The sequence below is a fragment of the Odontesthes bonariensis genome, chromosome 1 (genome assembly GCF_027942865.1).
Source record: "Odontesthes bonariensis isolate fOdoBon6 chromosome 1, fOdoBon6.hap1, whole genome shotgun sequence".
Taxonomy (NCBI): Eukaryota; Metazoa; Chordata; class Actinopteri; order Atheriniformes; family Atherinopsidae; genus Odontesthes; species Odontesthes bonariensis.
Window position 1 is genome coordinate 15,573,042 of NC_134506.1, and position 22,600 is coordinate 15,595,641.

At 40.3% G+C, this 22,600-nt stretch overlaps 1 protein-coding gene across 2 annotated transcripts in view; it reads right to left on the reverse strand.

Moving 5' to 3' along the window:
* Positions 1-668: 668 nt before the first annotated feature.
* The window catches only part of nhsb (Nance-Horan syndrome b (congenital cataracts and dental anomalies)), a 55,148-nt gene continuing 33,216 nt past the window's right edge, over positions 669-22,600 (reverse strand). Inside the window, exons 2-13 of one of the 2 annotated variants that reach the window (XM_075482082.1) lie at positions 12,972-13,124; positions 12,733-12,869; positions 11,855-11,902; positions 11,535-11,579; positions 11,387-11,431; positions 10,982-11,044; positions 10,587-10,779; positions 10,181-10,312; positions 9,875-10,027; positions 5,373-8,567; positions 5,096-5,219; positions 669-4,893 (exon numbers count right to left, since the gene is read on the reverse strand). In XM_075482082.1, the coding sequence (XP_075338197.1) occupies positions 4,260-4,893; positions 5,096-5,219; positions 5,373-8,567; positions 9,875-10,027; positions 10,181-10,312; positions 10,587-10,779; positions 10,982-11,044; positions 11,387-11,431; positions 11,535-11,579; positions 11,855-11,902; positions 12,733-12,869; positions 12,972-13,124 (4,922 nt within the window). In that variant the 3' untranslated portion in view covers positions 669-4,259. The remainder of the gene's footprint in view (positions 4,894-5,095; positions 5,220-5,372; positions 8,568-9,874; positions 10,028-10,180; positions 10,313-10,586; positions 10,780-10,981; positions 11,045-11,386; positions 11,432-11,534; positions 11,580-11,854; positions 11,903-12,732; positions 12,870-12,971; positions 13,125-22,600) is intronic. The other variant, XM_075482122.1, reaches the window with a different exon arrangement.

Here is a 22,600-nt window from a genome sequence, read left to right on the forward strand (position 1 = left end):
AGATAAACGAACAACTGTTAGTTAGACATGCGTCGTTCTTTATCTCCAAGGTTTTGGCTCCTACAACAGTAACTTACAACGACATAATAACCAATATCAGTTTTCAGCAATGCTGATTTTAAACAGAAAACTGTATGGAAACAACAACACTTTGAGTGCATTGAACGTGATTGGGGAACAAGGTTGGGGCAATGGGATTATTTATTATGTTTTAGCAGTGAAACTTAGTTACTATCGTTATTGTCACATTATATTTGGTTGGGACGAATATAAAACAGGAAGTCTGAAGCCCTGCCGTCGACGAGATACAAATGCAAAATCGTATCTTTTGTAGTCGGGTATTATTCGAGTATTGTAAATTCTCATAAACTGAGCTATATGTATATATATATATATATTATTGTTTTCGATTTTTAGGTTTTTTGGGGGGCAGATGCAGTGTTTTCTGTCAGCTGCAATGAGTGAGGGTTTGACTTTATTAAATGTTGGCTCCTTAAAATTCAGAAGCACCTTTTCAGAACCCAGAAACGAGACAACGTTTAAATACTGCCATCTAGTGGAGAGAAGTTCTTAGTGCACTTTGTTCTCAGGAAGAGTGAAATGAATTGTCACACAAAAGGCCTTCTATTTCAATGCAATCACATTTATTGGCTTTTTTTCTATGCACAGTTACTAAGCAGCCTGATGAGCTGTTAAAATGAATTAGATATAGAATAATGAGATTTTCACAATGATGTAATGCCCCTCCGAAAATAAATAGATAAATACAAGACTGAAGGTGTTGCACAGCTCCAAAATATACAAAGGCTTGGAAATAATCATGTAAACTTGAGAAAAAAAAAACTCTTGTTTTTAATCTTTTATTGATTTATTTTACAAAAGAAAGAATTTGCAACAGTTCTTCTTCAAAAACGTATGTACAGATTTATACAAAAATACAAAATTGATTCAAATCTGTTAAATCCTAGCTAGTTTTAAAGATGGAGATATTTTTCAATAGTTACAGATTTCTTTTTCAATGTCTACATTTTTTTCCTGCTCTGTCAGTTTTTTTTTTAAAGTCTGCTTAGTGATATTCCATACTGTACACCTCTGAATAAAAATATCAAGTGGGTGTCATACTTCCCATTCGGTTAAAATTGCACACAGACATTGGATACAGGTTGGTAATGAAATCAATAAAATTGATAGATTCTTCTGCTGTTGTATTCTCAAGCTGCTCAGGACTTAGGTTTGACAGGGTGAAGTCTGCATGGCATCCTCAAAGTCTGTATTTCTAACCAAATTGGGTCAGTAAATCCTCTATCCACTGCTTTTACAAATAAAGGAAAGTCTTGCAGTAGGTCTGTGGTATCAGTGTCAGGTACAGTAGGGAAAAATCACGCTAAACAAATGGTCAGATTTTCATTATATTAATTAATAATATTTGTGTGAATAAAAATATTTAGCTATGAGTCAAAAGTAGACTTTCCGATCAGATCAAACAAGCTTTTGGGTTTATGAATGGATATTTTTTTTTCCATTTCTATATATTTTTTTTATATTCTTAAAATGTATACATTATATCCAAAAAGTCTTTACCAGATATACATTTTTTTTAACGTGATCAGCAGTTTCTCCTGGAAAACATTTCTCTCACTTCCATAGCTCCAATATGACTAGGACCCAGCACCAAAAGTGTTCAGATTCATCCTCTTGACAGATTCTATATAATTTTCGTTTACAGTCTCTTATACGCATGATTGTCCAGTGAGTAGATATACAGTACAAGATAAACCCCTGTGTGTGATCACAACTATACAGAACAGAATTAGCCAGACAGTTTGTACATCTATAGAACACACTATTGAACTTGACATTTGAACAGAAAATACAAAATCTTTTCTCCTGGAGACATCCTGAAGATAAAAATAATGATTTGGTGGTGTCTTTTTCTCCCCCCTCCCACCGCCCCTCCCGCCCCCCTTTACTTATTGCATGCGATAGAAAACACAACAGGTAAAACAATGGACAGGAACAAGTGCGCTTCAGAAATATGATGAATGTAAAATTCTAGTCCTTTCACAGCTTTTTACTCTCCATCTTACACAGTGTCAGTTCTGCAATTGAGATTCGCTGAGCATTAAACAGTTGTGGTTTGTTATCTATCTATCTATCTATCTATCTATCTATCTATCTATCTATCTATCTATCTATCTATCTATCTATCTATCTGTCTGTCTGTCTGTCTGTCTGTCAGATTTGTCGGTCTGTCATTTACAATAAAATAGTAATATGCTTGCTGAGGTATTCACAGAATACAGTGAATGGTTTCAATTGAAGTAAAGGTCTCTGAAAATAAGAAGTATATGTGTTGTGTTTGCTGTGGTAGGCAGGTGAGAGTTCAAGCTTTCCATTGATGATAGTTGTCTTCTCTTACACATTGGATATTTTACATGTTCAACATTAATTGGAAGGATAAGGGAGATTGTATGGCATTCTTAAAGCCTGTTGTTGGGTTGGAAAAGCAGCAGTAATGCAGTAGGTACTTTACTGACTTTTAAATATCCATAGTATGTTGTCCTTTTGTCTTGTTGTCTCCTCTCTCTCAGATTTTGCCTTGTATGAGGTTTGAAGTATTTAAAATGGTGTACACCAGCCACTGGGTTGAGCTTTCACCTGTCTTATGCTACTAGGTAAGTGCAAATGAAGGAGAGGCAACAAGGAGAGGAGAACAGTACACTGCTAAAAAGTCCATGTGTAATGTTTGCAGTGATTCCTGTTCTTCTTTGCTACACTCAGATTGATTCCCCATAAGATTTCTGCTTGTCATTTTTATATAGATATGAGTTTTATATTCAGTACAAATATACATATGCATTTCATTATAAGATATATTTTCTTTTCAAGGAATATTTTGAATGAGTCATGAAGTGCAAAAGCGAGGATGGTTCTGGAAACCCTTCCAAATTAACCTCTAGTCAAACCGACTGAAGACCCTCTAAAGCATTTTCACCGTCTGCACTCAATGGTATATTTATGCTTGCTATGAAATGCACCTTTTCTGCTTCCAATCAGCAGTGCAACACTGGCCAGCAGCTTGAAAAGCTTTAAAGTCTAATAATAATAAGCTATAGATTTCAAGGTTGGATTTAAATAAATATTTGATTGGATTCAGGTGGAACATGGCACAGCTCCATGTATATGTACAGAGACGTAAAATTCCCTGCTTACAACCATCTATGTTAGAGAAAGGCCACTGTGCGATTGTCCAAAATTAGCCTGTATCTTAACCAAAAAGGTGCTCCCTTGCTCTTTTTTGTTAGACACTCAAATCCAAGAAAATTTCATTTAGATCACTGGCAGTGTGACACAAATGCCACTCAAATCTTTTGCAATGAAAGAATTATTAATTATTAGTTGACTGAATTATTTCATAAAACAAAAGAACCACAAGAATGTTGACAGAAACCAGGATCCAGGGGATGTTTCCACATAGGTCATGCAACATGGTGAAGCATAATCATTATGATCTGAGGCGCAATTTTACAAAAATACATGCATCATGTTTTTGTTTTTTTAGATATCACTTTTGTGAACAAATCAAGTTGGCTCTGTCTAAGCCTGGTCTGCAATTGGAAACATAATAAATAAGGTAGGGCTGAGCTGAGATGTTGTTAGGAACTTCCATATCGAAACAGACCTTGCTTGTTGGCAGGAATATTGAGTATGGACTCTATGAAGTCTGGCCGATGCTTTGGGCACTCTAAGTTAAAAGAATAGTAAATGTTATAAGAATTTTAAATTTGAATAAAAAAAACAGTCTCCAAGTGACACACACACACACCATTCAAAATACAAGAAGTAGAAATCTCAGTTGATGTTGTGTGTACTTGTTCATGCACACAAACGTTGTCTATTCCATAAATCTCCTTATGTTATTTTCCAAATATTTGGGACAGTTTTTTTTTTTAAGAAGACTGTTCAATCAAAATGAGTCTTGCACTGTTAAGGATGGGAGCTACTCTTTAGATAATACAGTATTTAGGCATATCCTCAAGGTTTTTGTAATCATTCCTTTATGATACAGTATCTCATAACAGTCGGCCACCCTTTGAATGGTATATCTGAAACTTGGTGCATTTCAGCAAGTCAGATTTTGCATGTTGCGAGAATTACTTAGTCTTGATTATACAACTATCCAAGATTTTAAGGGGAGAGTGGGGCATCTGAAATGTAGGACACAGCTAAGAATAGATTACTTTTCTCATCAAGTGGTTTTAGGATGATCTGTCATCATGGGGGCTCCCATCTGAGTTCTCAGTCTCCCCTTCAGAAATGGCTTGCATGGGGGCTGTGTAGAGGCGACTGCGTGTACTGTAGCGGCTGCTGTTGGCGACTGGGGGGATCCGAGAACGTCCCTGTCGAGATGCGGCTGACATTGGTAGGGTTTTTGGGGTGAAGCTCTCAGAGTTGGCCCTTGGAAAAAGGCCTGGTATCTGGATTGGATCCAGGCCAGAAATGGGAGTTTCCTGAAATGTAGACGGTGGGTCCTCGGCCTGTCTAACAGGTCCTTCCTGCAGAGTCTCTCCTGGTGTTTTAGGGGTGATAGGACTCTTCAGAATTTCTGTTGCTGACATTCGGTAGCTAGAGTCAGATCGGCTACCTTTCTTCAGCAGTAGAAGTTTAAACTCTTCATTGGATGTGCTGGATTTTTTAGCGCTGCGATAGATTGGCACAGGGGCTCGTTGTAACATAACTGCATTGGCTAAGGTAGCTGGAAAGTTAAGAGGAGGCGCTGGAGGGACAATGCCGGTAGACACATTGCTGGGGGTCACTGGTGCTGCAGGGCAGAGACGAGACTTTGCATTTAGGTCTCCTGAGTCTTTGCGGCCCAGGACCTTTCTCTTGGATCTAAATGAAGAAATCACAGTATAATCCTGATTAAAACACACACAGTGGATAAATAGATAATATAAACCCCATAGACACTTAACATTTAAAAGTGGCTAGATCATCTAAAAAAATCTGAAAATAGATATACTTTCCGAGCAGTACCGAGACATTACAAGAAAAGACTCAAATATATTGACAACCAATGCGAACTTTACATCACCTGTGTATCATGGCAAACAGGTCTTCAGTTGTACGGGTCTTGTTGGGTGATGTGATAATGATGTCGTCATCCATTTTGGTGTCATCCGTCAGAGGGGAGAGTGAATTATCACTTGGTGTGGAATCTGGGGCACACAACATCCCTATCATGTATCATCTGGTTGTCTGATTGTTTAGTACACACACTAAAATAACAAACCTCTATACACTCGAAATTAATAACATTTTTTTTTTTCAAAGAGTATTTTTTACCAGTTGAAGTTGTTTAAAAATCTTACCTTTACTGAAGTAATCCTCAGTGTCAGGAGTGGTGGAGTCATCTTTGCTTTCTTGTTGCTGCTGCTGATGGGCACTTCGGGTAGCACCTGATATCCCCTCCTCCTCTTCTTCCTGCACTTCATGTCCTCCTTTCTTTGCATCGCTGATTAGGTAAGGTTGCGATGTCTCTATTGTGTTACCAGGCACTTTTATTGGACTTGCCCAGGGCCCTGAGTCTGCGTGGGATCCCCCAGCAAATTCGTATGCTGGCGGTGGAGGGTGGTCAGATCGCATGCCTCCTCTGAAACATGCAACCTTCGGTGGCTCTTTGACCTGCTCTTCCTCTTCCTCCTCCTCATCTTCATCCTCATCATCATCCTGGGAGAACGAGCGCTCCCCCAAAACCCTAAACTCAGAGTGTGCATGAGCTGAGTGGGTGAGCCCTCTGAATTCTGCGTGAGAGTGGATATGCGTGTGTAGATCCACAGGTGAAGGGTGGGGAGCACGTGGCACTGGTCTATGAAGGGGTGAGCTGTCCTCAGAAAGGTCTGATGATGGATCCATCCGAGCTCTGAAGGCAGTCATAGCCCAGAACGTTCCAGGCCCATAGCGGTCCTGCCTGAGTAGCAGGCTTTCATAGGATGGAGGTCCATCAGGGTGGCGGCCAGGGGGAGTGGGTTGTGAATGTTCAGGGGAGGAGGTGTGGTCATGACATGGTGGTCTGGGAGGTGGCCTGCGAGGAGGGAGAGGCCTAGTATTCACAGGTGGAGGAGCCAGAGTAGAACCAATGGGAGGATATTTAGGTCTTGTCACAGTCTCTGTTCCACTTTTTGTTTCCTGGTGTGTGGTAGAAGTACTCTGTGAATCTGTAGGTTGGCTAATAGAATGGAGCTGCACCGAACGAAGAGCAGATGGAGTTATCACCAATAGATTTGAGTTGGGAATTATTGGAACAGAGCCTAAACTTGGTGGTGGGTTGCTATTTGATGCCTCAGGAGCCAACATCTTTGTTCCAGTGGCTATAACATTTGCAACTCTATGTTTGCTGTGGTGGAGTGTGTGCATGTGATGTGTTCTGTGGGAAAGCGTGTGTCTCACATAGCCACTATGGAGAACATTGAGATCAAGTTGAGACGGTGGAGGTGGAAAGTCAGGGTCTCTTTTATAGCAAGAGGAAATGCAAGCTCCATCTCTGGGAAAGTGCTGGAGGGAGGAGAGAGAAGACTTCCTTTCTGGTACTTTGGGCTTTCTCTTACCAGTTGAAGGAGACAGTGGCCCTGGGAAGAATGCTGCGGATGTTGAGGGCAGGGTTGATGTTGGGGTCTCTGATTGGCTGGAGTAGCCACTTGATGGTGAAGCCAGGCCAGCTAGTTTCTCGGGTGACCCAAGTTTAAAGTCTCCAGGTGGGAGAGGTGGACTAGTTGTCTTGGTCTCTGAACCCTGGGCAATGGCCTGGGTTTGTGTTTCTGTGGAAGAGGAAGAGCTGTCTGGTGACTTGATACACTCCATGACAGTGGTACCTGTGGCTGTGCTTGAGTTTGACATAGATGTGTACTCACCATTGTTGGATTTGAGCTCACTGTTGTGAAGCCACAGGTCTGCATAGTCAGATTGCACTGCACCTTCATCCTTAAAAGAGTGCGTATCTGCAGAGCTAAAGGACATGGGCTCTACTATGTCTATGGTTTCACCCAGTCCCCTGCCCCATGTTCCCAAAGGTTCTGCCACTAGACAAGATGTCTGTAAAGGTTCTGGTGCACCTCCAAGTTCTAGGTCCAGTTCTAGCTTCATATCTGTGGAAGACAAGGTCATTTCTTGTTCACTAACCATCTTTGGTTGATCCTGATCTGCTTGTGTGTCTGTTCCAATATCAACACTACCACTGGTCTCCTTCAGCGAGGAGGTCCGTTTGGGTGGTGGAGGTTTAATTTTCAGTTTCCTCAGTGGACGACAAGTCCTTCCTAGGGTCATAGTGCCTGCTCTGAAGTCAGTTGAGGGCTCTGGGTAAACTCCATGGGATATTGGTGCAGCCATACTGTTGGGCTGACCACAATCAGGCCCTTGGTCTGCATAGTTATACATATATCCTCTATAATTCTGATTACACTCCCCAAAATTCAAAGAGGTTGAGTAAAAACCTTCCTTATCAGATGGGTAATGAGAGACAAGCTCTTTTTCAGCATTGCTAGTCTTGTCACTAAAATATGTCTGGTCCTCGAGACCTTGTTTTGAGCTATATTTTTGGACTAGCCCATGGGTTTGACTCAGGTTTTGAGTCTGGTCAGGGTCTTGGTCTGGATCAGTCTGGTCTTGGTCTGGAGGGTATGTCCACTCCCCCTCGCTGGCTGTACTGACCCCAGCATCATCCAACTGGTCTGTGGCTGAGGATGTAAATGAGCTTGATCTGTGGCCCTGGCCCTGGGGTCTGAGGTCAGAGTGGTATGAAGGATCGAGTGAGAATCCCTCATCAATGGCATTGGGCACAGTGTTAAGAGATAGCTCGGAATCACAGTGAGATGAGCCTGTCAAGGGTGGGGAGGATGGTGGGGGAATGGTTTCAGAAGTTTGTGAGGGGCAGGTGGAACTGGAGCCACTCCAGTTCCCACTTGATGACTGGTGGTCTTCTTTGTGGTCGACATGGCTGCCTAGAACTCCTGTTGTAGACACTGAGTGAATAGGGCTGCTAAAAGTATCGGAACTGGATGAGATCTCACAGCTACCCATATCAGCTTTGCGGGGCAAGCGAGAACGACCCCTCTCCATCCAACCATGCTCTGGGCTCCCACCTCCTCCACTTCCTCTATCTCTTTCGCTAGATCGCTGCAATCTTTTTAGACTTCCAAGTTGCAGTGGCTCAGGAGCTGCTTGATCATCAGTGCTCTCTTCTTCATCCTTCATCATCATCATCTTCATTCTTGGACTGGGCCCTGGGGGAATGAAGTCCTCTACTTCATAAGGTGACAGTTCTTCATCTTCATCATCATCATCATCATAATTGTCATCATCATCATCCTCGTCACTGTCTATCAGACGTCCTCCCTCTCGTGGAAGGCTACGAGAGCGCAATCGCCCACCATGGGCTGAAGCTGTGGTGTATGTGGAGTCTGACAGGTCACCTAGGGAGGAAATGTTGCCCGTTGAATGGGACAGAGAGCTTGGGATTCCCTGATGGCCACGCTGAGCTCTAATTCGCCTTCTGGAGGGAGCAGCTGTACCTAAAAATGAAAAACAAAAGACAGAAAGGGGAATAGAAGGAGACTTTTCTTAATTTGCATATGTATGGACTATACCAAGGTTTCATAAATAAGTAATTTGAATCAGTGGCTCCAGTTAGAGGATGAATGTGTACAGGCAGTTTTTAGACAGTTGTCCTGTTCAAACATAACATTGACATCTATGCAAGAGGATAGATTGAACTCAAGCATTAAACTACATACTTCACAACAAGTGCAAAGCTCTAATATGGGAGTGTGTAAAGTTAAAATAAGCTGCAGTAAGTAACCTTATATACATACACTATATTGCCAAAAGTATTTGCTCATCTGCCTTTACACGCATATGAACTTAAGTGACATCCCATTCTTAATCCATAGGGTTTAATATGACGTCAGCCCCCCCCCTTTTGCAGCTATAACAGCTTCAACTCTTCTGGGCAAGCTTTCCACAAGGGTTAGGAGTGTGCTTATGGGAGGTTTTGACCATTCTTCCAGAAGCACATTTGTGAGGTCAGACACTGATGTTGGATAAATTGTTCCTTTCACTGGAACTAAGGGGCCAAACCCAGCTCCTGAAAAACAACCCCACACCATAATCCCCCCTCCACCAAACTTTACACTCAGCACAATGCAGTCAGACAAGTACCGTTCTCCTGGCAACCATCAAACCTAGACTCGTCCATCAGATTGCCAGATGGAGAAGCGTGATTCGTCACTCCAGAGAACGTGTCTCCACTGCTCTAGAGTCCAGTGGTGGCATGCATCCAACGCTTTGCATTGCACTCAGTGATTTATGGCTTAGATGCAGCTGCTTGGCCATGGGAACCCATTCCATGAAGCTCTCTACGCACAGTTCTTGAGCTAATCTGAAGCCCACATGAAGTTTGAAGGTCTGTAGCGATTGACTCTGCAGAAAGTGGGTGACCTCTGAGTACTATGCGCCTCAGCATCCGCTGACTCCGCTATGTCATTTTCTGTGGCCTACCACTTTGTAGTTGTTTCCAATCGCTTCCACTTTCTTATAATACCACTAACAATTGACTGTGGAAAATTTAGTAGTAGCGAGGAAATTTCCCGACTGGACTTGTTGTACAGGTGGCATCCTATCATGGTACCAAGCTGGAATTCATTGAGCGCCCGAGAGCGACCCATTCTTTCACAAATGTTTGCAGAAGCAGTCTGCATGCCTCAGTGCTGGAATTTATACACCTGTGGCCATGTAAGTGATTGGAACACCTGAATTTAATTATTTGGACGGGCGAGTGAATACTTTTGGCAATATAGTGTATCTATTCTGAGAAACATACATGCTATAAGGAAGTCGTCTGTCTGGCAGCCAGAGTCACGAGTGTGATGAAGACGACCACTAATTGAGAGATCTTCCTGACAAAGAGAGAGCTGGTGTGGGTTGGCATGGATTATCACTGTGCGCTCTCTTGCTACAGGAGATTCATCTGAGTCTGAAAGCAAAGGAAAACAGCAAGTCCAGTTTCTGAAATATCCGTGTAGACCTTTTCTTCAAAGCATTTACAGTTAGGACAAGATTACCACATACAGTTCTCAGTTTTTTTTTCCATTTGTGATTATTATCCTACACGAATACTATTACACACCCATGTCCTGTTGTACTCGTTTAGGTATTCCTGTGATAGTCTTCCTCCTCCTCAGCTTCCTTCTCCTCTGAAGAACTGACTGGGAGTGGACTAGAGAGCAACGAGCACTGGCCTCCCTGTCAAAACCGACTCCTGCATTTACAACAGAAAGGCCATTAGACATATAAAAGGCAAAAGAGTAACACAATATAACTGTACATGTAAAAAACTCTATATGTCAGTCATAAATATATGTGTGTGTGCTATATTGTTTGTTTTTAATAATCTTTTTCATTACCAAATAATCTGGTGGTTAGAATTTCTGATTTTTCCACATGCAGTTTGTGTCTGGCCTCTTGTTAGCACTGTTGATTGTTGTGAGGTCAGTTAACCAAATTTAATTTATTGTTTTTCTTCTTTAGTTTACCTGTGACATTGATTGGAATGATACATGAGGAGATGGCATGAGAATCGCCGGTTTTCTTCTGATCTGACGGTGGGATGTTTTCTTTTGACCAGTTAGTCTGTTTGTCCTGTGTCAAGGGGGTACTGGGGGCTGAGGCCTTGGCTCTGTGGCCTCCCAAGACCTCACCACTTTCATCTTCCCCTGTCGAGGTAGCCTGGAAAACACAGAAGAGATTAGCAAGGTAATAATGGGTAGGTGCTGACACAGCCCAAACTTTATGTTTTAGCTAGCTACAGATAGACTATAGGAATCATGTATATGGGCAGTGTGTGTAACATCAGTTATATGTTAAATAAACTCACAAACAATACTTATAAATAATAAACAAAAAGTCGAACTACACAAATGCTTGATACCTTTCTATTCCATGGAATGAAGATGCAACCTTCAATAGTGTCAAGTGGGTAAAAGCACTCAAACTATGAACACAAAATACAACAAAAGAAATTAAAAAAAAGTGATGACAAAAGATGATGACATTAAAAAATAATTAAAAAGAGTTGATCATTTCAGAATGAAGGAAAATCAAAAGTTGACAAATTAATGAAATGCTTCATTGTTTTAATTTTTCACTCTCCTGTAACAATGTTCAACCACAGCTAATGGAAATTTCTTGTGTTCCTTTTTTCTTCTCCTCATAACCCAAACAGTTTTTTTTCTTTTTTCTTTTAGGTATAGATGGTTTATTTGTTGCAATTTTGTTCTGCTACATTAAGAACAATCTGATTTATACTCTGTGGTGGTAGATATCTGTTTCTTACCTTTCTTTGGATCGTTTGAATATCTGCCTCTCTCCCTTGCCTCTCCTGTGGGCAAAGAAAACAAACAAAAAAAATCCCAAGCATTGTGAAGCAAACACAGGCTAGATGAGTTAAACCTTTCACCGATGAAATTAGGGACTTTGCTTACTTTTCTCTGTATGGTCTGGATCTCTGTTTCTCTCACAGTCCTCTCCTTCAAGAGTTTCAGAAAGAAATAAGTTAAACTCAGTGTCATAACCGAGGTAAACAGAACAGAAAGGATGGGGATATACAGTAAACAAGATTCAATGAAACCACAATAAAATCCAAATGAAAATGTTTACTGAAATCTTATGTAGCCCTGTGGTGTGACATTATATAAAATCCCAAGCACACAGCAGTAACTGTAAGCATAAGTAGCTTTATATAACAGAAATCGTTCAACAGATGCTGATATGCTAACAGAGACACTACATAATTTTGTTTTACCTTCCTGGGTTGGTACTCTAACTCCCGCTCCCTGTCCGCTCTCTCTTGCTACATGGCAAAATCAGAATGCAAAACCGTATCAGTTCACTGGAACACATTTAATTGTAATGAAAGGTGCTGATGATCAAGAATATGAATATCATAAACAGAAAATATCTCTAATGTCTGTTGTATGCCCAAAAAGTTCACAAGGCATGTGCAACTTTCCACCTGTTTAGTTGCAAATGTGCTTCAAGTTATTGTGTTAAATGTGTAAGTTTGCATTTGTACTGTATAATTATTGACTATAGTGACCTGTCTCAAAGATCAATTTGTAAACTGTCACTAAACATTAGGAGTACAAGAAATAAGGAACTTAAACTCATCTGAGCAACTCAAAGACAGACATCTGTGTCTCTATACATTGTTCGATGTGAGCAAGTTAACTTTATTATAACTTGTTTTTGTATATACATTTATGACAATGCTTTGAATAAAAAGCTAAAATACAGACTCATGTAGTGAGAACTCATTAGTTACTGCTATTAAAGTCCAAGCTGTCAAACTTTTTGTGCGGATGCTAATGTCGTTCGTCTGTTTTTTAGCAGGCCAAGTTCACTCAGAATACAGAGAGAGGTGGAGGATGGCCAAAGGGAGAAACTATCAACTTTTTGTCTTAAAACTGAGAGATAGGGAATTAACCTTGGTGAAGGACTGTGTTCCTCTGACTGCTTTTCTATGTTGACAATGTTTACCTGATAAAAGTGTAGAGGTTTCTATTCCTGATCTTCTTGCTGCCATTTACAGTTAACCATTTTGGAACAATTGCATTCTAATTATGTTATCATAAAATCTAAGATATTCTGACTCCATTTTGTGTTGTCATTGTTTGTCCTCACCGCTCGTGCCAGGCGACTTCTCTGTTGCCGGCGGATAGTGTGCGGTGAGGGGAAGGTGGGCATGGGGGGTGCCACTGAGATTGAGATGGTCACCCTGTTTCTCTCCCGACTTGTGGACCGCTGACGCTGTTGTTCGTCTGTGCACCCCCAAACACAGACATTAAAACTCTCAATTCATATAAACTGCATACAATATTTAGCAGTTGTGCAGCCTGGATGAACCTGGATCAGCCTCTTACCTTGGTGCAGAGCTCTGAGACTGAGCTGAGCATTTCTGTGTAGCTCCTCCAGACACGGTGGTCGGGTACAAGGATGAAACACATTGTGTTGCTGGTGCCATGGAGCCTGATAATGAGTCGACAACTTGCTCTCTATGTCCAGGTTTGACACCGCTAAAAAGAGACAGGACAGAGACAGGACATATTAGAGAGGAACTCTGTGATGACTCTTTCTGTGATTAGATTCTAATTAGATAACCTTGATGCCTCATGTTTCCCAGGTCTAAAGTAAAATATGATGACTGGGATTTCACAATACTTCACATTGTATGAAATTAATTGTATGAAAAAATGCTTAAAACATCTAACTTTAGGTGCTGGCATTCATGTTGATGTAATTTAGATTTGTGATTTAGAACTTATGAACACATTTCCCATGGCACCAACGCCCCTGGATAGCAGCAGCCTCCCAAGACATAACTCCTAATGCCACATCAGACTTCAGAACTGTTCAGGAACACTTAGAGGAACTCAACAAAGACAACAAGGGGTAGGCCTAGCCTCCAGACCACACAGATCCCAAATTCAGTCAAGTGTCTGCAGGAAGTGGCAAAGAAATATGATCCAAAGAGACCCAATTCCACAACTCACAGGACCCAAAGCACCTGCATCTGGTGTCCCATTACTACACACCACAGGACACCCCGGAAATCCTGTTCTCATAGCATGATGGATAAGAACTGTTTTGATGGCACGAGATGGACTTCCACAATATTTAGCTGATTATTTTAATGTTGTGGCTGATTGACGTATATTTTTGTTTCATCTCAGTTTCCAACTTGAAGTCTGACATCACTCGTGTTTTGCTACAGTTTTACACAATTCCAAGCACAACTAAATATTCTATCTATCTATCTCTACACATTGTCATAGGGCAAGATGTGTAAAACACCCTGCACAGGTGACCAGACCATCAGAGGGCCAGCACAAGGGCAGTCGGCCATACACAATCACATGTATGGTCAATTTATTATCAACAATTAAGATTAATTATGCATGTCTTTGGATACCACTTGGAGTAAATCTATGCAGGTATCAGGGGAACATGCAAACTCCACAGAGATTCAAACCAAGATTCTAACCACTGCAGCACCATGCTGCCAGTGTTTAGTACTCATCCGTCTGTATATACATAGTCATAGATTTTTTTTTAAAAAAGATTGCTTTAAAGGAACACTAACTGGATACTGAATTGTCAAGTTTTATGTGAAAATTTCAGTTCTGCACACAGAGCCTGAAAATGAGTATGTAGCACAGACACCAAAACAGGAAGAAGGAAGAATATGGTGATTGTATCTCTATGTTTAGTAATTCTGACATCCATGGACTCAGGAATATTCCTTTGAAAGATGTTGTTTTGATATAAGATATCTATATACTAACCTAACACGCTTTGCTGTCATTGCCTCAAATTCTTAACTGACAGAAAACTGCAAGAAGCTCAAATTCAGGCATGGCTTACCTCCAGTTATGACACTGGCATCCCAAAAAACAGCCAGCGAACTAAAAACCACGTGCTATAAATGGAATAAAATGCTATAAATGAATGTTCAAAAATTGTTTTAGAAATATAGCTATGAAGAATATAACTATCCTCAGGTTTTCTGTACTGTGCTTTAATACGTGTGGCAATGTTATGATGTGCCAGCAGGTGGCAGCTAAACTCACCATTAATACTCATGCACCTACAGATCACTGACAATCTCTGCCCTTCATTTTTATTGCCACCAAAATGTGTTGTTGTAAACACAACAACCTTCATCATGAATGACACATAAGTGATAGTCTCCAAGTTAGGATGAGGAAGAAGGACTGTGATCTTCTGCTCTCACAGCCCCCTTAGCTTTACTTATCAATTCTGTTTTTTCCTTTTAAATTGATATTCAGCGAGCAATTGTGTCCTTGAAAGCCCCACTGTACATCAGTAGCCAAGCAACCTTTCATTACTCATCAAAGCCTGTATTTCACTTCAATGAAATTAGTGGGCTCACATCAGCGGCTTTTGGATGATTCAAAATAAAAGGCTAACAAAGCTCTTTCACACAAAATAAACAGTAACACAGCTTTCTGTCCTAAAGACAGTCCCGTTTTGCATATAAATCATTATGTCTTTAACACTAAGAAAAAATATAGTTGTAAAACAGAATCAGGGGACAGTTGAAATTAAAGAAAAATAATCAAGTCGATTAAAGACAAATAAAGCTTGGTTTAAATCTAAATTTACAACAATGACTTGAGGTAATTTTGGATAATCCTTTTTGATGTTTTCTTAGAGCTAACCTAGCAGCTCGGCAGAATATTTAAAAAAAAAGTGAGAAAATACTTTTCTTTCATGCTAACATTTGGTAGGATGGTGAACAAGCTGTTTTGACACAGTCACATTATTATGTCCCTTGCTTTTATTTACCCCCCCCCCCCAAAAAAAAACAGCTTGTTAGGGTTCATGGTGAGATTGGACCCAAATGCAGGACTGAAGAGGCTAGGAAGGGCGATGAAGAAGGACAAAAGCTTAATTGAAAACTAAACTAAAGGCAGTGCCAAGGCAGGACTAAAACTAAACTTAAAGGGAGCAAAGGAAGGACAAACTGATTGATTTACAAACCAACAAGGAAATCACAAGAGGGACGAGTACAAAACCGACATACAACATACAACAAACAACATAATGATCTAACAGTGAACAAGGGAAAAACTGGAGGATATATACTGAGGGAGGGGATAACAAACAAGGATCAGGTGTGTCAATCATGAACCCAGAGCCAGGTATAAACAGGGAGCTAATTAAACAGCATCCACATGGGGGCAAACTACAAAATAAAACAGGAAGCAAGAAAAACTAAGATCCAAAAAACAAAGTCAAACACAAAAACTCATCGAACATTATATATCTCCAGACTTGTAATTGATTTAGGAACAGTAAAAAGAGAAATTGAGGTTTTGTGAAAAATAATATTTTCTTTGAAAACTTCTAGGGTTGCTAGAAAGGAAAGTTAAATCTCTGAATGGAAAAATTTGTAAAATGTTTGTGTAGTAAACGTTCCCATTTTTCTGTATAGTAGGTGAGATGTTGACCAAAATGTAAAATAAAAAGGGAGTTAATGTAGTTAATGGGCCTAAAATGTATACCCTAATCTTGTTCAACATATCTGAAAGACTAGCTGATGTGGGCTTTATGATTTGAGGCAAGCATACTTTTAGGTAAGAATAAAAAGCAGACAGCGTGCAAGAACTAAACTACAAAGGATAGAAAACTTAGCAGTAAATAGGAAATGCCATCATGTTACACACATAACTTCACATAGCTGCAAATCAGATCCATTGTATTTTAGTAGAAGTCAGTAACTGACCACAACAAGCCTATAAACATAGCTTATCTGAAACCTACCAAAAACAAACACAGCCATGCCAAAAAACTTTAAAAAATATTACAACAGGCACAATCATCCATGACAACTACAATGAGAACCCTGATTTAACATCTTTTTCTGGCACAAAAAGTTCCAAAAATATGATTTATCTCCAGGTGTGAGGGAATGTTAGTCATTCGTAGAGAATGTATCTGGGTCAGGCAGCACACTCCTTATGGCAGTAGCTGCAGAATCTTGTCATAGCAGACAGCTGTTACATAAGAAACACTAGTTGGCCAGTTCTGCAGAGGAAAACTGTGCAGTGTCAGTCTCTGTCCACATGTGCATGGGTGTTTTTTAGGTGAGCTTTGTCTTTGCTTTTTGGCATTTCTTCCAAATGCAAACCGATTTAAGTACCTGGAAATAAACACTTTTTAAAATCTTTACAGGCAGAAGATGCTGATTTACAGTGTTTATCTGGAGACAAAGACAACTGAAGACTTATGGAAACAACAAAGTGAGACCCATGTTTGCTTCAGGTTTGACTGGGTCTTATAGGTGTTCATCTCTGATTCAGCATGTGTCCATCACAACCAGAATATGCATTCTCTGTATGATGACTATATTTGAACTCTCATCTGGTCATCAATGTGGACATAGCCTGAGTCTTTCATAACTCACTTATGCACCACTTCAGGTCATCATCAGCAGTATTTATTTTATTGTTTTTCAGATAACTCAAGCTGCATGTTTCCTTTTATTATTGAAACTGCTCAAACAACAACAGATAGTGGAATACAGCTGCTCACCAAATACATTAAAGCTTTATGCATTTCAGAGTTTCTGTCCTAAATAGCTTCAAGGATGTTAAAATGATCTTATTCCATACTATTTTTTCCACACTTTTTCCACATAAGTTTGATGTCATTTTGTAGATATAATTATAACAACTATATCTGAGAAATCAATCAACTAATCCAAAATTTTTACACAATGAAATTAAGCATTAAAACTCATGACTTTCTACAAAGGTGCCCAAAATGTCCAATAACTTTGGAAAGTCTGAGATTGTACTGGCCACTTTTTGTCACACATAATTAAAGTCATGATTAGCTTAATTAAATTCAATGCATGTAACTTAAAGACAGTAACATAAACAAAGCAGGGAACAGAATTTTAAATAAACACACTGATGTTGCCAACAGTACCTTTGGATTGCACAGGAGCGCAGCCGAGACCAAGACAAGCCAAAGCCATAGTCAGCAGCTGTCCACTTTCCTTTTTCTACTTTTTTTCTTTCTTTACCGCTCCTCCTTTTTTCTTCGAGACTCCTTGTCATCTGTTACTTAGTAATGCCACCTCATTTACTCCTGCAAACTCTGCTAAAGCATTCCTGTACAACTCCAACATCCAGACTAACAGCATCTGCAGACATAGACCCTCCCCCTCCTCACCCACCTGCTGTCCCTGCTCTCTCCTCCTTTAGCTGACCTTACACATCACTAAAAATAAATCTTTTTTCCCTGGTCCACAAGCTATTTGGACACTCCTTTTATTCCTTGCTGCAGGCCACATGACAGTCAAAAAGAATGACACCCCTATGTCACATTGCAAACTCAGATTTTTCACTTATCCATCCCATTTTTCTCTCCAATTCACCCCTGTCATCTGATCAGATGGTAGGCTCCTGCCTGGGCATGGCTGTCACTGACCATAATCTCTTTATGATGCAGTAATATGCGAAAGGAGGGGAGGATTCAGCCACAGAGTATTAATGTATTAATCCACCACATGCTGGGAATATGTATCACATGCTCAATCCTTCTATTGCTCCCACCAAAGACTGATGAGCTAAGAGTGAGTTTATGCCAGTGTAAAGTCAATCATTTATACACTCAAACTGCTGATAAACTTCACAACAAAGAGACGGAAACATGAAAATTCAAAAGCAAATGTTGTTCAGTGTCATCCTTAATGAAACTCTGTCAGTGTTTACACTATGTGACTGTAAAAAGCAAAATCACCAGCATGAAACACACACACACAAAGACAGAAAGAGTGAAAGAGCACCCTGCCTGGTAATCTGCTGTAATCTGAATCTCTGGCAGTTCAATGACTTTGGAGTAGAGCTGGCATAGCCGACAATCTGCTTGAGGAGCTTTCAGCCTCCCGCCATGCCCGGAAACAACATGAACACACACACCAACTGTGTCTTCACAAGCATACAGGCCCACCACGTGTGAGTGTGCATGCTACCTCACGGTGGTCAACATCAGCAGGAAGGGAGGATGACATGGCGGTGAATTTTAAATGTACAAATGTACAGACAATCCTTGTGGCTTCCCTCACTTATTTGCAGCAGATTTGCTCAACAGGACTGCTGGGAGGTTATTGATAGCTTGTCTTCCCTTGGGCTAGTTGTCAGTGTAGAATTAAGAAATCTATGAAAAATCCCTGCTGGAGCTCAGACCTTTCAACCACATTTTAACGGCTATGTAACCTGAGGTTCTTGAAAAGGACCCTAATGACTTGTCCAGCCAGAAAAACTTGGGCCAAATCACGTTATTGTCCTTTAAGTTATTCATAACAAACTTTTACAAACTTGCTTTAAAGTAGGGTTTGGTATTTATGATAATAAAATTGATAGCATAAACCATTTGGTATCTTTTCAATCACTCTATATGTTTTTCATATGTATATATTCCTCTTCACAACTTGAGTAAACTATCGCTGTTCCCTCTTCTACTGCAGCACACCTGCAATGTATTGTTCAGCATCTCTCCTCAGTATCTCTGTGCTGCCCTTCTGACTTGCAAAATATTTGTGTGTGCACATTGTCTTTAGACTGGAAGACCTTCGTGTAATGTGAGCCACAGAGTATGACGATGAAGGCTCCAACTCCTATTCATAGGACCCTTGATGTCACGGTGAATCTGACGAATCAGAGAACATTTCACCAACACAAAAGCAAGTAAAATGTTCAAGGGATTATTTCCTGGCTCTGCACTTGCTGTTTACTCGGTATTAACAGACTACACTAAAAGGGTTCATGTACTGCCCCTTGGTGGCACAGCATGGACACTACACAGAATCAGAGACGATGGTGTACGTTTCTAGACTGAGGGAAACGTCAGAAAAATGCTGGGTTTATTTGTGGATACTACCATGACCGTCATGTAGCTCCGAGAAATATTTACCAAGAAGATGTATATTGTATAGCTGTATCAACATAAGCAACTTAAATGAGGCAATAAGGTCACTATCGTGCTTAAAATAGCTTAATTTTCTAAATTAATCTATGTGAAATTGCAAATGTGAGACCTATATATTTTGCTATCAAATGTGAAACACAACAGCATTTGTTTCTGTGGACATCCTAGCAAAAAAAACAGGCGGCAGGTGATCAATCTTTTATCATCTCATATTGCTGGAGGGCTTCATATTCTCGCTGAACCTTTTTGAGGCTTCTGTATTTCCCCTATCCTCATCAATATTGCAGTATTGTTCCTAAAGAGGCAGTAATTACAGGAGGAAATATGGAGAGGATAATAGGCTCGCTTAAACAAAAAGAAACACGTTTGTATGTTCTGTCTGGGTGATTGTAATTTTTCTATTTTTATCTTAGTAGTATATTAGTTTGGAAAAATGCAGGCAAATGCGCAAAGAGAAAAAGGGGTTTAATTTTTGTATCTAAACCTACATCATTTGTCACAAAAAAAATGGAATAGTTAGCCGTTGTTAGCACTATTGCCTCATAACAAGAATCTTCCTGATTATAATCTTGGCAGGAAGCTTTCTATGTGGAGTTTCCATGTTCTTCCATTGTCTGTGTGTGTATGTGTTCTCCAGATACTCCAGCTTCCTCCCACAGTCCAAAACAATGTATTTCAGGTTGACTGGTGATTCTAAATTGACTGTGAACGTGCATGTTTTTATGTCTCTGTAATAGCCTTGTGATGGACTGGTAAACTGCCCATGAAGTACACTGTCTCCAGTTATATAACAGCTGGCTTATGAACTTTTGGTCTGTGAATTCAAAAGTATATATTTGCCTTCTGTAAGGTACATTTTTGTCACAAGGAGTGTAGTTCAAAAGTAGAGACCAGAGGGTACAAAAATGAACAAGATTCAAAGATACAGGGCTTGTGCCCTACTATGGTACTGCTGGAGCAATAAAGCATATGTACCTTTATAGGAATATTGCTTCACCTTGATTTCTTAGTGTGTACACAGACCCACACATGCAAACAGTGTCAAACAAAAACTGTGCCTGATGTACTAGAGCAGTCACCTAAGGTCTTTGGGCTTGGATTAAATGTTATGCCTGGTGAGTTACACGCTGTACAGTCATCTTCTTACATAAGTTAATTAGAGTGGATTTTAGCAGATAATAAGTCCAGAGGCTGGAATAGAGAAACCAATGCTATGGTTCTCTTCACTTCTGGGCTTCTGAAAAACCTTTGTCGAACACAATTTGTGTCATCTAACTTCTCTGGCTTTCCTTATAAGGGTGTTTTTAAGTTAGATGGGTTTTTTTGTAAGTACTGATTCATTATTATTTTCTTTTGAAATTCTGGGATCTCACTGACTGTGGCAATATCCAGCACTGGCACCACTCTGAACTCTGCTTGATGACAAAACATTTCTGGAACAGAATAGTTAAACCAAGACTTCTTTTCGAAGAAACTCATTCATTTAAACTTTACAATGAGGTAACCTATGTGACTAAGAATGTTCTTTTTTGAGTATTTTCACATTTAAGTCTCCCCATAAGTTTACAGCACAAACAGCTGGTGTACTTTTTTAGTTTCTCCAAGAAAATATGTATGGACCAGCAGTAGGAGGGTGTGAAGAAATGCCACTATCATGCTAAAACCAATTGTGGCTGTGTGTGTCTGTGTGTGTTTCAAATTGTTTTTTGCAGCATGTGCCTGTCAAACATACTTCAGCACACTGTACCTCTTCCACTGTGTGCATGTGTGTGCGTGTGTGTTTGTGAATGCTTCAGCCATGTTGGCGGAATGGCACAAGACAAGCCATCGCCCATGTTATTTTTAACTGCGTGTCTCCATGGAAACCGGCACATATGCAGGGAGGGGGTGATCTCCTGCTGAGTGTGTGCTGAGGAAGACTCCTACCACTGGTCATAGTGTGTCTGTGTGTACATGTTAGAGTGTGCGCCTGTGTGATTGTGATACTAATTATTGTTTTGGAGTGGATCTTATTTGTTGAGTCAGTCATGCAAACAAGTAGCTTATGTTGTTACATTGGTATGTTATATTTCTTTATAAATTTGAGTCTCTCTGTGTGTGCCTGCTGACGTCACTTCTCAGAACCCAACTGAGAGACAGACCGCAGAATGTATAGGTAGATAGAAAGGGTCTGTTGCCCCTTGTGGGCAACAGAGGAAACGCCAACTTTTTCTGCCTGAAGGGAGGGGCTCTGTTGCAGCTGCATTAGCCTGAGAAAACCCGGGAAGGGCAGCAGGTTCACTGAAAAAAACTAATGTCACCGGACTAATCCTCTATGCTCAGGTGAGCTGTTACTTTGCTATCACTGAATTGTTGTTTGTGTCTTCTTCATAATATAACAATGCACTGAAAACACAGTTTAAGACACAGTGATATTATTCACAGTAAAAAAAAACAAAAAAGGCTGAGGAGGAGGTTTATGTTGCAAGAGGACATTCTTCTATAGCTTTAGAAGCCATCCACCAGAACTGAGTGAATATAGTTGTTTCTATGGAAACAACTTAAAGATTAAAGCTGCGAAGAGCGAGAGCTGTGCCAGAGTGATTCCCATAATGCCTTCTGCCTGGGGATCTCAGGGAAGGAGAGAAAAGAAAGACAGACTGAGTGGGACCTGGAAGAAGGACAGGGTGTGTGTGTGTGTGTGAGTGTGTGTGTGTGTGTGTGTGTGCTCTCTCACATATAATCGTGTGTTTGCAGCTACTAAGGTTGGTGTCTATGGTCACGTGAGCTGTCACGATAAAGTTGGGATTTGCAGCATGATACCTTTAGACCTGATAAACACACACACTGCAAACACACAGCATAGGATCAATTTATGGTCACACACGGGAAATTTGAACTGAACCTTAACTACAGTATGCCTACTCCCAATCTTTTGTACTACCTAAGTTAAAAACCAGTACACTAAACCTGACAAACTGCCATTTTTAGTCCTGCTATTGGCTTCCAATAACTCCTGAGAGAAATATCTGGCTATGGTCTCCAAAGCTCC